The sequence below is a fragment of the Motacilla alba genome, chromosome 5, assembly GCF_015832195.1.
Source record: "Motacilla alba alba isolate MOTALB_02 chromosome 5, Motacilla_alba_V1.0_pri, whole genome shotgun sequence".
In the NCBI taxonomy this organism is placed as follows: domain Eukaryota; kingdom Metazoa; phylum Chordata; class Aves; order Passeriformes; family Motacillidae; genus Motacilla; species Motacilla alba.
In genome coordinates this window covers 3,202,831-3,219,626 of record NC_052020.1, presented here as the reverse complement: position 1 = coordinate 3,219,626, position 16,796 = coordinate 3,202,831, and the positions used below count along the sequence as shown (strand labels likewise).

The 16,796-nt window shown below is 37.3% G+C and overlaps 1 protein-coding gene across 6 annotated transcripts in view; it reads left to right on the top strand.

The window, feature by feature from the left end:
- Positions 1-16,796, top strand: part of ANO3 (anoctamin 3) — a 125,328-nt gene that overhangs the window by 36,273 nt on the left and 72,259 nt on the right. For 5 of the 6 annotated variants that reach the window (XM_038137800.1, XM_038137797.1, XM_038137799.1 and 2 more), the window contains exon 2: positions 16,245-16,457. In XM_038137800.1, the coding sequence (XP_037993728.1) occupies positions 16,247-16,457 (211 nt within the window). In that variant the 5' untranslated portion in view covers positions 16,245-16,246. Of the gene's footprint in view, positions 1-16,244; positions 16,458-16,796 lie in introns of those variants that run through there. The other variant, XM_038137802.1, reaches the window with a different exon arrangement.

Sequence of the window (16,796 nt, the reverse complement as noted above, 5' to 3'; positions counted from 1 at the left end):
TCTAGAGTTCACTGCCGTTGTTACTAGGTTTGTTTTAGGTTTCAGTCATCATGTCATCCTGTTACCCAAGTACAAAAGTAGGGGAAGAATATTAGCTGTAATTGTGAGCAGGGCTCTGGTGTTGTAGGTGCAGATACAACTTAGGTTCAGTCTATGTATTGAATTATTTTTTTGTCTGGGATTTTAATTGCCAAACAGAAGCTCTTTGCTGGTCAGCAAATATAAAAGTGAATTTCCAGTTGTGATTACCATCACTGTAAAACCTGTATTGTGTTCATGTTAGGAAAAAAGGTAATTCTCTCAATGAACTTGTTTTATTAATTTCTTCATCATGGAACCAATATTTTTCTATATTTTTTTCTCTCTAGTTCTACTTCAATGGGTCAGATGAACCAAGATTTCTCTCACTTTGTTCTCTTTCAGTCATTGACAAACTTTCTTTTTTTTTATTCTTATAGTGCAGTATGCTGTAAATTATGATAGGAAATGGTTTTTTTATACATAACTCATGAGGTCACTTACTGGATTTTGCCTCATTCAAGTTCTTCTCTTTGACTGAGAGGCATTTTAAAAATGTTTATTCCACTTTCAGTCCCATGAGAAGGGTGAGACAATACAGCTATTATAATTCACACCATCACAATCAGAAGACAGCTATTTCCTAATTACAACACGCTATAAGTGTTTCTTGGCCTATCAGCTTTTGCCACACCATGCTGTAACTGCCTTAAAGCCAATCATCTAAAACTACCCCTTGTGGGTCCCACTACAATGCATCTTTCATAGTTCTGTTTCTCCAGAGTATCCAGTCTTACTTGGTAAGGCCATCCTTTGAAACTTGTTTCATATTCAGTTTCTCTCTCAACAATGTCTGTCAACTTTAACTATGTTCAGGTTCTTTGACTTGTGATTTATGAAACTCTGTGTTTACACAAATCGTAAAACTTTGTAAAAACTAAGTGAGTTTTGCCAGTTACTTTTTGAGAAGATTGTTGTTCTTATCTCCTCATTCCTGAAAAATCCTCATTGAGGTACCTTGCCAGTCATCAGGCTTTGGAAAAGAGATTGTTTTATGGAGCTGGGTAACCTGCACAGCATTGACTGACATGACTGTGGCTTCCCCAGAGTTCTCAAATGCAGTGTGCTTTGTACAAAATGTACCTGAGTTCTGTCTGTTTTTCTCAGCCTAAAGCTTTTAGGAATGGGGAAGGATAGCATGAAATCTTGAGCAAAAGGCCACAGCAAAACCAAGCAAACATAAATGGTAATCAAGAATTCATCATCTCACCATGAGGTATTGAGAAGAAACTGAGCACCTGGTACTCTGAAGTTCATGGACGCTGATCTCAGCAAAAAATGTTGTGTCTTTTTTCCATTTATTTTAGTATTTTATATCAGTCTTTATTTAAAATTGAATGTTTTGCTTACTGTAATTTCTAGTTTACTGTTGCTGAGATTTTGACTAAATGCATTGTTTTCTAGCTGCTCACTAAATTGTGCCCTAAATTCCCTTTCTTTACAGAATCAGTGGTAATCTTAATAAAATGCTAAATGCCCATCACAGCTGTGCCTTGTATGCTTCACTTGCATTAAGACTAAGCTTCATTTTTTTGGCGGAGCATGGAAAAGGCTTTTTTTTTTGTGGATTCTCACTCATACAGGAAAAATACACACCAGTCTCGTCATATATGCATATATTTAACAAGAATTTAATGCTTTCATCTCTTTCTTAGCAAAGTTTCATACCTCTTCGGTGTTTTCTGGTGAGCAGCTCCTCTGAGCACATCCTTCCTCTCTCACCAGGTAACTGACTGATCTCCAGTTCCCTTCCTGCTTTAAGGTGTGGCCTCTTGACAAGCCAACCCACTCTTTTATAGCTCCTATTGTTCTTATTAGTTACAGCTGTGGCTTGTTGAAGTTAGGCCTTCTCCTCATTTTGATAATCTGCCCAGCTGCAACTCCTTAGGGGTAAGATTACTTTATATACTATTTCCATTCTATCCCCCCACACACCAGCAAGTCTCATAGCTCCTGAAAACAAATAGGAGATAATTTTAAACTCTTCAGAAACAGAACCTAACTATTGCCAGGTAACATAATATTCAAACTCAATTGCTAAAGAGGAGTTACTTTTAAAATGGGAGACAGAATGGGGTAGAGACCTTTTTTTTTTTTCCTTTTACCTACTCTGAGCACTTTGTTCTAGCTGAGAAGTTGTGGTTTCAGTACCAAAGCTGTTTTTACAAGGTTTGGAGGAATAAGAAGATTAAGTTCTCCAGTCTCTTGAGTATCTAGGAGCCTTCAACAGGAAGAAGGAAAGAAAGAAAAGAATTACATCCTGAAGATTTGTTACTGTTTAGAATGTAGGTGTTGTTTTCCTTTGATTTCTTTCACTTCTTGACAAAGTGAGGAGGTGTTCAGAGTAGGAGGCTGCTGCCATCTTTTTGTCTTGCTCTTTGTTCAAATTGCGTATGCAGAATGAAACCCTCAGTTTCAAAACCTGCAGCAGAACTCAGTGTAGTGTTATAAAAAGACACAGAAAGGGTTGAAAAAATTCATCTCATTCTTCACTCCCACAATTCTTGTTCTTGTATCCAAAGATAATGTCTGTAGAGAAGAGCAGTGTTGTAGAGGTAGACTAATCTGTGTCTTTACACCACAGTGTGTTAGATCTGTTTAGCCATCTGTATAGTATTTTCTGGCTATTTTTAACCTCTGCTTTGGCGGAAACTGGTTTTTCTGAAATTATTTTCCTCAGTAATATTCTCAGATAAAAACCATATTAGTGAGTATAGACCTTTATACTTCTTTCTTTTTCAAAAGGTGATGCAACCTATGGCCTCTGAGGAATTATGTCAGAGGAAAGGGAAAGAAATTTTTATTAATTACTGGTTTCGTCCCAACTATCTTTTACAAAAGAATAATGCTCTTCCTTAAAGATTAATATACAGGCAATATATACTATACATTACTGTATATACTTCTTTAATATACAGGTTTGCTTAAAACTAGTAAGTAATTAATAGTTATTCATAAAGGAGAAATAGGATAATGTTAATAAGAGCAAAGATACAAATTACTGTGGAGATTATTTTAATAATTCCAGGGAAAGACAGCTAGTTAGGAATCATAATCTTTTACATGTAGGACATAAAAATATGCTGCAGCCTTAGGGTAGATTTTGTGGTGTCCATAATAGGTGTGGGACAGGTGCCAAGCAATTGCTTGTTTTATTAGGGGACTCTACTGAAAACTTGTGTTCTTCAGAAGGAAAGGCAACATGATTTGCAACGGGCTTTTGTAACAGGTACTTGGTGGGTGGGTTTGAATAAACCAGTGTTTAAGGTGTAGGTCAAGGCAATTGCTATGCTTAAAATTTTAAATGTCTAGGACTTTTATCCCAATACACAGACTACACTTTCTTGCATACTTTGCTGGGTGCTTTTACTGAGTAGTGTTGTTTTTTTAATACCTCTATCAAAGCTTTTTAATGAAGGAGTTCAATGCTGGGAAGAAGGAAAGATGTTTTGTGCTTTAAAATGGAATTGCTTTCATCTTGGTGTATGAGATTTGAGAACGTGGACTGCAGATTGAAATCCGGTGGCTAACTTGGGGTGCTTCTCATGTGTCTGGTCAAGGAGTTCAATGTTTTCCTGGTTCAATAAGGCAGGAAGAAGTTTATCAACTTCAATACTCATTAAGTCTTTGAGAGTACTGATTTAGCCTCTCCTCTAAATTGTCTAAAAGGGATTTATCTTGGAATAGCTTGAATTGAGACTTCTGAAGAAATTAGGGATCTTCATAAAAGGTGTGTTTCTAGATGCATTCCAGTTCTCATCTCTGCCAAATATTTTGTTTCATTTTATATATTGCCACTTGAAGTTGTAGTGTGATTTAGAGGGATTGAGGATTGGTTTGAGAATCTCGAATAGCTCTGCCTTCACTGGGAAGCTTGTTGCGTCATTGACTTTTTTGTTAAAACACTTAGAGCTACTTTGAGAACCACTGTTGCTGTGGAGTAAAGCTTATGGTTCCTTTACTCAGATTTTAAGCTCTTAATGACCTGCATTCTTTATAAAACAGCATGTGAAACTGACTTTCATTTCTTGTGAATTTCAATGAGACTTTGTAAACATCACATTTTATATTGCTCCGGAGTTTTCAGTATTCAGGAACTTGGACTTGTGATTAAGAATCTCATGGAGACTTATCCAAGGATGTTTGGTGCTTCTGTGGCATTAGTATACCTAGTAAATTTAATAATCTGAAGAGACTGCTGAAATTACTAGAAGATGGAATTCTGTCACGCAAAAATTTATGACAGACAGTGACCCTTTGCCACTGTTCTCCAGAGCAGAAAGGCCAAGTTTTCGTGTCAGTGTGAATGAAGCAATTTTTTGTGGCCTCAGCACTTCAGTTTTCATTCCAAGGAGCACTAACATACACAGAAAATTTTAGTGCCATACTCAACTCAGAAAGCTGAGAGCAATGCAGCTATTAGTACAATCCCTTAAAACAATACTATATTTAAACAGTGTTACTTAAAATGTTTTTTCAGGGCACTGAAATGCAAGGTCCAATGTTTAATAACACTATATTTGCTCTTGCTTCTTTTGCCTGATACAACTGCTCAACCTAGGATGCACTCCATCTTTTTCACTCAGACACCTTTGAAGGGCCCATAATGTGTCTTTTTATTCCAGATTATACTGTTGTCGGTTGTAACTTGAAAAAATATAGAGCTTTTTGAAAATAATCACTAAACATGACATATTAAACTTTATATTATGCAGGTGTGTGAGTGCCATAGAAAAAAGTAACTTTTTTTTTATGGAATGGATATTTGAAACGAGAAACCTAAAGATATGTGAAAGTTTTGGGATGTGTCATAACTCTCTCTTGCTAAAGATGATGCTGCTGCTGTGATTAGATATCTGGGCATTAACTTCCTATGTTCTGTTTCATTTCCTATGTTCATGTTTTTGTTCTGGTACTTATATCTGTGGACAAACCTTGTACCTATTCCACAGCTTTTCAAAATTTCCTGAATAAGGACCTGTGAAAATAGGAAACCCTTGCCACCACTCTTTTTTTTTAGAACCCTTGTCAGTTTTAATTCACTGGGTATACCACAAAGTTGCAAGTTCCTGATCTGCCTCCATATTTTGCTTTATTTATTCTGCTTTTTGTCATTTTTGAAATCTGCTAAATGAGTATAAATGAAACAGCCCTTTCAGTTTGTATTCTGTTGTAGTAGCATTTTGAATATATCAGTTTTTGTTTCAAAATCAGGACTAGTCAGCATATTTTATGATTAGAGATATTTTGAAGTTCCAAAAACTGTGAGAAATTGAAACACTGTCTTAGCTAATAGTATCAAGAGCCTTGCATTACAGTCAATGCAGATGGCTAAGTAGTATCTGGGAAAGTAATGAAAAAAAACCCCCAGCCATCCATATTTTAGACATTGCATGATAGCAGAAAGTGGATGTGCTAAATTCACAAGTTTGCTGTGCAGCATTACTTGTTTTCTGCTTTGGCTTGTCTAAACTGAAGAGAGTGTCTGTGTTTTCTTGAGTCAAACATGCAATGACATTAGCAGAAAGCATTGTATATATTATACATATATATAATATGTATATATATTACCCAGATTACAAATCTTTACCAGACTTGTTCTGGAGTTAGGTCAGTTCTATATATTCTACAGCCTATGTTACAGTAAATTATTTATTAGAGACAGGTGAACTCAAAACCAAACTGCAGTGTACCGCAATATATTTTAGCAGCTCTGAGCTACAATGAATGCAAATTCATCACTGTTTTCTCAGAAAGAGAGTCCGAGTCTGCCTCAATTTGGATGATCATCTGTGTCGTGAGGGCTTTTAGCCAGTGCAGTTACTTAAGGGAGGAATTATTCATTTTTCTGACTGGTGAGGTCACAGTTTAATTCACAGTATATTTGAGTATTTAAGTGATGTTTTGAAGAAACTGATACCTTAGGTTTTCCCTTTGGTCATGTCTAATCATACATCAGACAAATAGCCTTACTATTATGTAACTGTTTGGTCTGCTTAAAGATAGGATCTTGTGAGTGGGAAAAAAGATACCGTGAAAGCCTGCTGAGCTAGATTCCATCACTAACTCAGGAGAAGGAAATGTACTTTGAAGAGTATCTGTAGAAATCCCTTTTGAACAACAAATTGCCACTGTTCATACGGTTTTCATTGATTTTGCTAGTAACAGTATAGGACAAAGCCACACGTGTTTTGTTGCATCTTGTCTGTTGCTCTTACTGGATTCCTGTGTGGCACCTTAGCACAAGAAGGATGTGCAAACAAAGGAATTCAGAGCTCACTGAAATCTGCATTTGAAGAAAGAAAAAATTTTAAGTACATCACAGTTACACAAGACTTGTAGCTAGTCACATATGCTCCAGAAAGTGCCTGTGGTGATGGCAAGCTCTGGAGTTAAAATATGTTTGAGATGTCATATCCTATTCTCTGCCTGTCTGCTTCAGTAGAATTACTCTTGCTCAAAAATTTCCATACTCCTTACTGTTTGTTTAGTAGCTTTATCAATAATATGTTTTTATAATCCAGAAGGTCTAATGTGTATAATAATTGTATTCTCTTATCTTTCTAGTTCATTAAACTAGTGGACTTAGTGCTTTTAATTAATTTTCCTGAAGCATTAGTTTTCTGGGGGGTTTTTTGTTTTGTTTTTGATTTTTGGGGTTTTTTTGTTTTGGTTTTTTTTTTTTTGTGGGAGAAGAAAGTCTGTTTTTAGCTGTGGGCTATTTTGTTGTCTGGTTTAAAGGACAGGTGTCTGCTAAGGAAGGTGAGAACCTCCCTTGGAATGGAAACCCTTCCCTCCAAACTATTATAACTTTGAAATTACAGGGTTTTCAGGCAAAGGTATGGGGAAAGGAATAACAGTTCTTTATTGTATATTTATGTGTAACAAGACAAACAACCTCGGCAGCAACACCAACCAGAACCATAGGCAAACACCTTTTAGGATATTACTTTGAATTAAATAGAATGTGTTGGTAGGGACTAATCAAAACTTTCTATTCTTTTGTGGTGTTGGAAGGGAGCATCTACAACTTTTTATTACTTTATATTGTAGGAAATCTCCAAATAAACCTGAGATTGACTTGTATTCAAGCTGAGGCATAAAAAAATATTTTGAAATATGCATTTTTAAATGTTTGTACTTTAATGGAAGGAATTTCTTTAGAGAGAAAAATGATTTTTCATGTCACGGTGACAGTGATCTGTTCATCATTCTGACTGGGCTGTTTTTGCTCTTGGTTGCCACTTGTAGCTGTTTGTTCAGTTTTGGCGTGTTGGTTCTGGTGTGTTATCTTAGGGGCCTACTAGTGCCATCATTCTGTTCATGTATAGTCTATTAGACATTATTAATTTCATACCTGTGGCCATCATAGGTATTTGCTGTCAGTCTTTTCTGCCCAAGCAGAAGGAATCCAAATTTCTTGCAGCCTGGAATGGAAAGAAGGCAAAGCAAGGCACCAAGTAATGGTAAACTGGCTTTTCAGTATTTTTTCCCTTTAACAAGGAAAAAAAAGAGAGAAGTGCTTTCAAAACAACTACCCCTTTAATTTGAAAAGCATTTATACCAGTGATAAACTGTCTGAGGCTTTCAAATTTCTTTTCCAACTTTCCAGTATTTTGTTTAGAAGACTAATTATGTGAGCATTAATATTCAAAAAGAAATTATAACAGCTGAATTCAAATCAGAAGTTTTGTCCATAACATTTCATAGATTTCTTCAAGAATATCCTCAAAGCATATACCTTTATGAAAAGTAGGTTTAGCTGGACATCTAGTTTACTTTAGCCTATTTTATCTTCATTAGGGTAATTTCCTCTTTTTCTTTTCTCTGTCCATTTGAATTACACTGTTTTCCATAGGTTAAGGGCTAGAGGGGCGAGGGGCAACATCATTTGTTGCTACTATTGTCATTTTTTTTTTACTGATTGTTAGGTGATTATTGAATACATATTCCACTAGAAATGTGTATTAATGTGGTTTTGGCTATGTGGTGTCTTTACTATGCTGTTTCGCTTTTATCAGGAAAACTAATCCATGATGTCAGAGGTTTATGTCCAAAAAGGAGACAGAGGAGTTCTGTAACTTTATTTGAATAAAGGGAGAGGCATCTATGTTGCTCTCCTTTCTCTCTGTAATATCCTTCTTAAGGTGGTGGAGTTGTGTTCAGAGTGGCCTGGATGTGCAGATAAGTTGTTTCTTAGACTGCGCTGGTAAAGTGCTGCTTCACCAGCTGCTCTTCTTGTTCCATGCCCTCTAGCTTCTGAACCATCTTTGTCACCGTCCATTGCCCTGCCTTCAGTATGTTGGGATGTCCTGTACAGAGCTGATACTGAATGGGGCTGGAAAATAAACTTTCTACTACGATTGGAAGCATTATGAAGCAGGCATTCTTTATCAGTGCTGGACATTTAGAAGGCTGTCTCCTTCAGTCTAATGTGTGTGACAAGACTTCACGACTAGGTATTTATCCATCTTAATCATGCACATTCATTACAATGTACTTCCTACCTAATACATAAACATCACTTTCCTAGAACTGATTTGCATACATCTTCCTCCTACTGGAGGTCATTTTATGGCCCTGGAGGGTCCGCCAAAGGTGGTTGTATTGACTGAATGCTTTGATATTACAGGCAACTGTTATTCCTTGAACTTTTTTTTTGGACATGTGCTGTTGCTCCTTGTTACATAACTTGCCAAAAACCCCACTGTAGTTCTAATATTTTCTCCAGTGGTTCCGTGTGCGTATACCTTTGCATCCTTTTATCTTTTTTGTGCGTAAGTTTTGAAGCTCTGTTCAGCAACTTCAAGGGGAGTGAAAATTGATATTCTCCATGTTATTTACCAGGAGCACCCCAAAGCTGGATGCTGTTTGAAATACGGCTGCAGGAGAGTCAACAATTTCTTCCCTTGACCTCCTAGCTTCACACTTGTCAAAGTAGCTCAAGAAGGAATCAGCCTTTGTTTCAGCAAGGGCTTCAGTGCTGACACCACTGGGAATAAACCTGTTGAGAAGTGCAGTGCCAGTTATTACAGCAAATAGCCAGTGCCATGAATTTCTAAATTAAATTGTTTTGTTGGTTTCACCAGCAAAGTGAGGAGGAAACTGTTCAAAATAGGTATGCATGGCTTTGGCAGTTGGTGTGAATGATGAATGGTTTGGCTGCTGGAGCTGTTTACGTTTGTCCTGACAAGCAAAAGCTTGTAAAGTACTGAATAGGTAACAAGTCATCTATGAAACTTTGGTCTCAAGGTTTTAAATACCGAATGCCTGCTAATTTGGAATTCTGGCTGTTATTGGAAGATCTTATAGGCATAGATGACTCAAAGAAGGGCAGATTACCAGCTGTAGATGAGCTGTGCTATTTTAATTTACTTTTAACCCAACACACTGAATTAATAATTGGGCCTAAAAAGCTGCCAGCAATAAAAGCCCTATAGTCAAGTCATGTGTCCTACTAAAAGGACAAAAGTAGCAAAACGAAGAGAATAAATCCTTACCCTTCCTAAAGCATCCTTTCAAAGGTTGGCCACTAAGCTTTCACACTCTGCTTGGGGTTTAGAGTGGGCTTTTTAGTCAGGTTTTACTGTTCTGAGTTGTGCTTCAGGAAATTTTGAAAAAATTAATAGGTATATGAGTGTTCTTGTTAAATGAGTTAATTGCAAGTTACAAATTTTCCAGTCTCTTTAGCACCAGCTATTCTTAATATTATATTCACTTTTGTTTTACATCCTTAAAAAATGAAATTATTTACTTTTTCCCCCTTTTATGCATTAACATATATTGACATGGTTTTCAAATCTTGAAAGGGAAGAAGTAAATTTATAAAGCTCAATAATCACTTCCAGAAAAGCTTCTTGTGGATTTAACTTAAACTCTGATTTTGTGTTGGATATGCTTCCTTTGTATTTGTCACGATCCACCCTCACAGACAGCATTGTGATGGTTCATTATCTGATCTCAGGGTACAAAACACCAACATGGCAAGGGGGTTTGCAGTAACAATCAAAATCAGTATACTTTATTGAATGATCACAGCAAAATGCATTGGAGGGGATTGGGGAAGAGAGAGAGAGAAAGAAACCCTGCAGGAAAGAAAAGGAAAAGAAAGAGGGAATAGGTGTATCTACCAACGTAGAGGCGATGTAATTCTTCGAGGTCCAGTCCAGTCGAAATCAGTCGAGGAGTCGCCTTCACACTGGGGAGATCTCGAGTTAGCTAGCTGACTCGAGGGTTTTTATTAGAATTTTCTACTGAAAGTTGGGAAGGAGGGGAGAAAAGATACAATAGTCTTATGATGTCATCTGGTCAGCAGTGGGGGAGAGCCATTGTTTTCTTGGTTCAGTAGTCACTACCTGCAGGCAAACATCTCAGTTTGATCAGCTGTTCTCCCCCACACACACTGCCCTCCTCCCCTCCCAGGTTAGAGTTTTCAGTCCTTGGGGAGAAAAGGAGTCTTTTCCATATAGGGGTTTCATGTATCAGTCTTGGAGGGAGTGGCTTCTCCCATCTCAGTCCATCTGTCATGGTGGTTGTACAGTAGATGAAGGTTCTTCTGAGGAGACCACCAAAGGGTAATTCCAGAAGAGAGTCCAGCCAAGCTTGGGGGTGGAAAACTCCAGGCCATTGTCGCAGAGCAGATAGAGGCGAAGAAAGGTCAATGTGCCCCTTCTCCTTTCGCTAGGTCCCGTGTTCCAATACAGCAAACACACTTGCAAACAATGGCTCAGCAGGCCAGAAGCTCTGCTCCGGCCTCGGGACCCTGGAACGCTCCCACCAAACCAGGATGTCAAAATGGGATCCTTTTTCGGTGGTCCCAGTTTCTGCCTTTTTTCACGATGATCATGAGGCAGATGAGAGAAATTTTGGACAGAGTCTTACAGTATTTAATTCCACAGAATTTATTATAACGTTAATAATTTTATGGACAGTGCTCTAAGAAAGAAAGTGAGGCAAGTTTTGCAGTGCTAGAGAAAGTATCTTTTAATTGCTGCCATAACTAGAAAAGTTAGATAAGCTTCTTAACATGTAAGAACTATTTGCAAATCTGAAATGAAAGCTGCAAATGTAAATTAAAACTTTCAAATGTAAATTAATAAGATGGTATGAGTTTAATAACATCTGATAAACACAATTCCCTGTCTTTTCTTTCAGATGATCTAATTGACTTAACTGACTTTTAATTGATCAGGGTCATCTTGGTATTTCATAACTCTTACTAAAGTGTTTTAATATGCCTGATAGGTTCAGTAGGATGCTTCATTTGTAAAAGATAAGATCAATCTGAATGCATTTGTGATGGGGGTGTGTGTTCAGCGAAGGGCATTGTCAGGGAAGACCTTTTGTCACTCCTAATTTCTTGTGTGTATATGTATGTATTAAGACATGTATCCTGCAGGATGTATTGTTCTGCAGCCTCTCATGAACCTGTTGCAAATTAAATCTTTTTCCACCAAAGGTCAGAGATGGGTGGAAGGATGTTCCATGTTTTTATGGGAGGAGATGCAGTGTATATTTTAAAAAGTGACAAAATAATGGTTGAAATGCGTTTGCATCTAGTTTTGAAACAGATAAGAATTATGTTCTATATGAGCAATTCTGTAACTTCATTAAGTTACAGAACATTAATTAAATGCATTATGCATGCAAAGAAAAAACATCTTCCAGTAATATTGAAATCTTAATCAGGTGCAAAGATGAACATAGAAGAGTTATATAGTTCTGTACATTTTCCTTAATTGTGTTTGTTGAAAGGATATAATTTTCTCTTTAAATAATAAGCTTTGAAAGAGCATGGGTAACTTTTTTTTCCAGGAATTTAACCTTTAGAGTTTTTAAGTACTTTAGTAATAATCTCAACTTTCTCCCTGTAATTTAGGAAAACTGTAATATTACAGATTTTTTAAATAGCTCTGTACACCTCCACAGCATTGAGCTGCCTACGAGGGCCTAATGTTCAAGTAGCTGAGTTGAGTTTGGCACAAAGGTTGCTGAAGGAGATGAAAAAAGAGCTGTCTTTTTAACAGGCTTTCCATTGTATCCTGCTCTTTCCTCCAAGCAGCCTTTTTTACATGCTGACTCTCAGCAGTCACTTAAAGCTACCAGGAAACTGCACTGCAGTTCAAACATGAAAAAAATGCTCAGCTCTTCAGGATTGAGAGCTCTAAGGATCTGCAGAGGAGTTCTCAGGTGAGCAATAGTTGTACAGCCACGAACTGCCAAAATCAGTGTGACTTTCATACATGGCTATGGGCAACAAAACAGCATCTCGGTTTGTTTCAGTGTGAGCAAACAAATGTGGGAGAACAAAAACTGACAGTCACAGGGCAAAGTGGCAGCTGGGGTTAGGGAGCATCCTCTGTTCTTCTAAGTATCCCAACTCATCAGTTCTTCTGGGTCTCACATCAGCATACTGTGTGCCTCTTCCTTACCCTTATCTGTAACCTTGGATGTGAAGTCATCGAGATCTGTGTCTCACCCAAATGTCTTTAGGAGAGAAATGTATAATAACTCTGCTTCTAGATAGTGGTACTTTGTTTTGATTTTGGTACTAGTTGACTTTGTGACAAAGGTATCAATTTTAAAGCTTCCATTTTAAAAAGCTTGGGAGTTGCACTGAGTTTCACAGTGAAAAGTAGACCTGTTAAATAAGAAAATTTAAAGATACCGGTCTTAAGATTCTGAGCTTGCTTCATCATGTGAAGATTTAGAATAGTCTAAGTTTTTGTCTTGGTCTAGATGGAGCCACAATCTATCTGATGGAACATAAACACAGTGTGTTTTGCAGTATTTGAAGCAATTGCTCTTCCTTGTTTTGTTCAAAGCCATTCCCACACAACAAAAGTAGTATTGCCCATACTGAATAGAGGATACCAACATCTCTGCTTGAGGAAAACTCAAGTCCTATGACTGAGGCTCCTTAGGATAGCTTGTTTGTTCAGTAAAATTTCTAACCATCTGGTGGGCTGTGTTTTTCAGTAATGAGATGACTGTGAAAAAATATAAACTTTTAAACTCATGAAATTAATAATTAGGAGAAATAAATATTTTAATGAGATGCTTGGTTGGTGTAGCCATTAGTAATGCCAGAGGTTATGATCCCTTTCAGGCTTCAGATGCTTGAAACCGTAGAGTTTTGAAAGTAGTAGTAGTAAAATACATGCACCTTTTCTGCAGAAGTTTTTCAAGACTTAAAAATATAACTTAAGCACTTCAAATAACCATGTGACAGGGAAAAGAATATCCCCCCCAAGAAATATCTTCTGGCACAAATTTAGTTTTTTTTTTCCAGTTTTGCTATGCAGCACTTTTCCCATGGAAATACTGTAAGCCTTAGCCAGGTCATTGTCCTGAGTACCCTCTGCCTATCTGCAGTTCTCCACTGAAGTTTTGCTAGCATCAGGTTTTCAGCTGAATATAATCAACCTTACTGGAATTGAATAATAGGACCAAGAGCTTGGCATTTGTTATAAACCACAAGTAGGTCTGTCTCTGTAAATGAAATCTGGGGGATAGGGTTGGGGGGGGAAGGAGGAGGGTTAGGGGTATTTTTTCAGATCTAACTGGAAATATATAGAGCAGTATTGGTTATGACTGAAAATGCAGTGGCCAAAATAAGCGACTTCTGTTTTTGTAAGTAGGTCGGTGCCTAAGAGTTGTTCAGGGCAAGGCCTCAAGCAGCACAGCACACGTGATGTGTACCTCATTAATTGGCCAAAAGCAGATGTTATGATTTGGCTTATATAGAAGCTTCTCGTTTTTCATGGTAAGATTTATGCTAGATTAAATGGGGAATAGTTACTGGTCTGTTCTTTATGAGGTTTGCACTGCTCCAGCCTTGCTTCTAGCATTGAGTTAACAATTAATAGAGACTAGCTGCCAAACTTTCCTCATCTAAAATAAGGAGCAAATGAAAGACAATTTTTTTTCTTAACAGTACCAAAATTATTATCTGAGTCTGTACTTCATGGAATGAGGCATAGCAAAATTTTTCCTTTATGTTTCTAATGGCCAAAACCTGAAGGCCTCTGAGAGGTTGCTTTATTTAGTCTTTCTAGATTGGCATAATATTGAGCATGCAATTAAATTGTGCATACTAACTTAAAAACCAGAAAAGCTCATCATATTCTAGCTCCATCTTTCCTGCCTGACCTATTAGAAAGCTGTGAGTAGTACAGCTCTCTGTTCTGGCTCTACAGCTGTAGTACAGCTCTCTGTTCTGGCTCTACAGCTGTAGTACAGCTCTCTGTTCTGGCTCTGAGCCACATAGAGATTTGCCTCTGTAACAGGAATCCCCAGCATCCCCTTGGAAAGAAGACTTTCCAAGGCAGAAGTGCTAAAATAAAAAAGGCAGCATCTAATTAAACCATAATCATTATTTACCTTTTTTGCTGACATGAGGAATTTCTACACTCATGCTGTAATTGTTTCCATGCTCATGCTAGCTGCCGGAGGAATATTATGTCAGGAAAGAATGAATAAATGAAATTGTTATAGAAAACCAAGTCTATTGGGCTTTTTCTGCTAGGTGTATATATGTCTACTATTGCAGATTAAAAGGTCCCTGAACAAGCAAGGACTGTGTAACAAAGTTCTAGCTGGAAATATATAGTCTAGAAAACTACTTTATGGAAAAGAGAGGAAGGAATGAAAATAATTTCAGTAAATCAATTTAATGATCCAATTGATGGTATCAGCCACATGCTGTCCTGGGTAAGCATTTGCATGCAGCAGCAAGTGCCATCAAAACTAGCCTATCACAGAACTGGACTCTGGCACATTACCAGAGTACGAATTCACTTTTCCAAATTTTAAGGTGGTTCATACCAATAACATAAGAGCAAATCTGCTATGAGATTACTTTGCTGTGATTCACTTTCAAGCAGAAGCAGCATGATCTTAAGGAATCTGTTTGAAATGACACAGGGTAATATAGAATAAGAGAGAGCAAAGGGGAATAGTTTTCTTTTAAATTGAGGTGTGATGTCAAGATAATTACATTCTGTTTTTTTATATGTATCACTTAAATTTGGGTTAAAATTGAATGTCAGTAGGTGTTATTTGCATTATCATAAATTTCTTTGGTAATAGTGATTCATCTTGCCACACATACTGATTCCAGTGTAGATGATAGAAACATTTCTCTTTGGGAACTCTAATAATTATGCGGTGGGGTCCATAGTTACTGGCAGCCTATCCCTGCTTAGGAAATCGATCACTGAAGCCATCCAGAACAATTATGAAGTTTGTCTTTATATATTATTCTATATTATCCATCGCTGTGTCTAACTACTGCAGATTTTTGTCTAATAAATGTCCATTTAGGAAGAATGATAAAGGAGACTCTCTAGAAACCTTCCAGGTAGCACAACAGACGCATGTGGCATTGCTCTGCTCTGAGCAAGGCATTGTCAAGGGCGCCAGCCTAGTGCCCGCTGTGTTCTCTGTTGGCACACAGCAGCCTTTTTGTTAAGAAGCAGAGTTCTTTCTGCACACACTTATTTGAAGACCTATGGTATCTTCTGAGGCAACAGAAGCTTACTTGTCTGTAAAGTAAATTGTTCTGTCAAGCAGAGAAACAGTACAGTGAAAGAGACTAATTGCACTACTGGACTTTGATTTTGCACAATGTTGAATTAACTTTTACAAGGATTGTGTGTGTCATTGCTCTGTATTGAATCAGGAGGTATATAATAATGAGTTTTTCTTCCATGTAAACTTAGGAAAGCTACTTAATTTCTGGGTCTCTCAGAAACAACTCATAAGAGACAAATCATTGTCACAGCTGCTTTGTTCTAACTGACCCTGGAATGCTTGGGGTCTTTTTTTGCCACATTTGTTTGTTGTTCTCCGGTGTTATTTTTACAAAGATTACCCAACAGGTCAAAGGATTAAGAACATTAATTTAGTTCCATAATGGTGAAGGGGGAATTTTTGTAGCTTTGAAAGGAAAATGTGAATAATTTACAGAATGGAATACTATTAGCATCTGTATTTTAGTTCATTATGTTGTTTGTTTTTTTTTTTAATAACTGCAAACCTGTTAGCACAGCATTTTTGTTTAGTTAAGGAGTGGCTTACTAAGTGGATTTGTAATTAGCCATCTTTCTTTGTCATGGCCCAATATACTAGAGTTTATTATGTTATTTTTCTTTTGGCTACTTCAGGTATGAATACAAGCAAGAGTGAGACAGTGAAAGAGCACCCATTAAAACCTTCTAGGAGATCTATGCCATGCCTTGCCCAGAGCCAAACACATCCTCAGAGCCTGAGCAAGCATTCATCATTTCTGCAGCCAAACCGTGTGCAGCCACAGCTCCAGCCCCAGCCTTTGAGCGCAGGGACGTCGGCAGCTGCAGTGGATGTAGTGTCAGAACGAGGTAGGAGGTTTTTCTCTTTCAGGAGGTTGCTCCAGCTCTGATAAACTCTGATCTATTTAGATAGCTATGGTTTGTTGAATAAATGTTTTTGCAGAAAACACCTACACATATTATATTAACAGGTTCTTGGGTAAATCTTTATAGTGTTTGAAGTGAGTTTTAAACTAATTTTTATTTTTCTCAATGATTGTATTATTTCCTTCTCACTGGTAATAAGACAAGAAAGTCTTGCTCATTTATGCTGGAGAAAAGTATGAAGGTTTCTGTAGTCTGTCCTAGAGGAGAAAGAAAGAATAAATAATAGGCTTTAGGCAAAAAAAGTCTTTATAAATGATCATG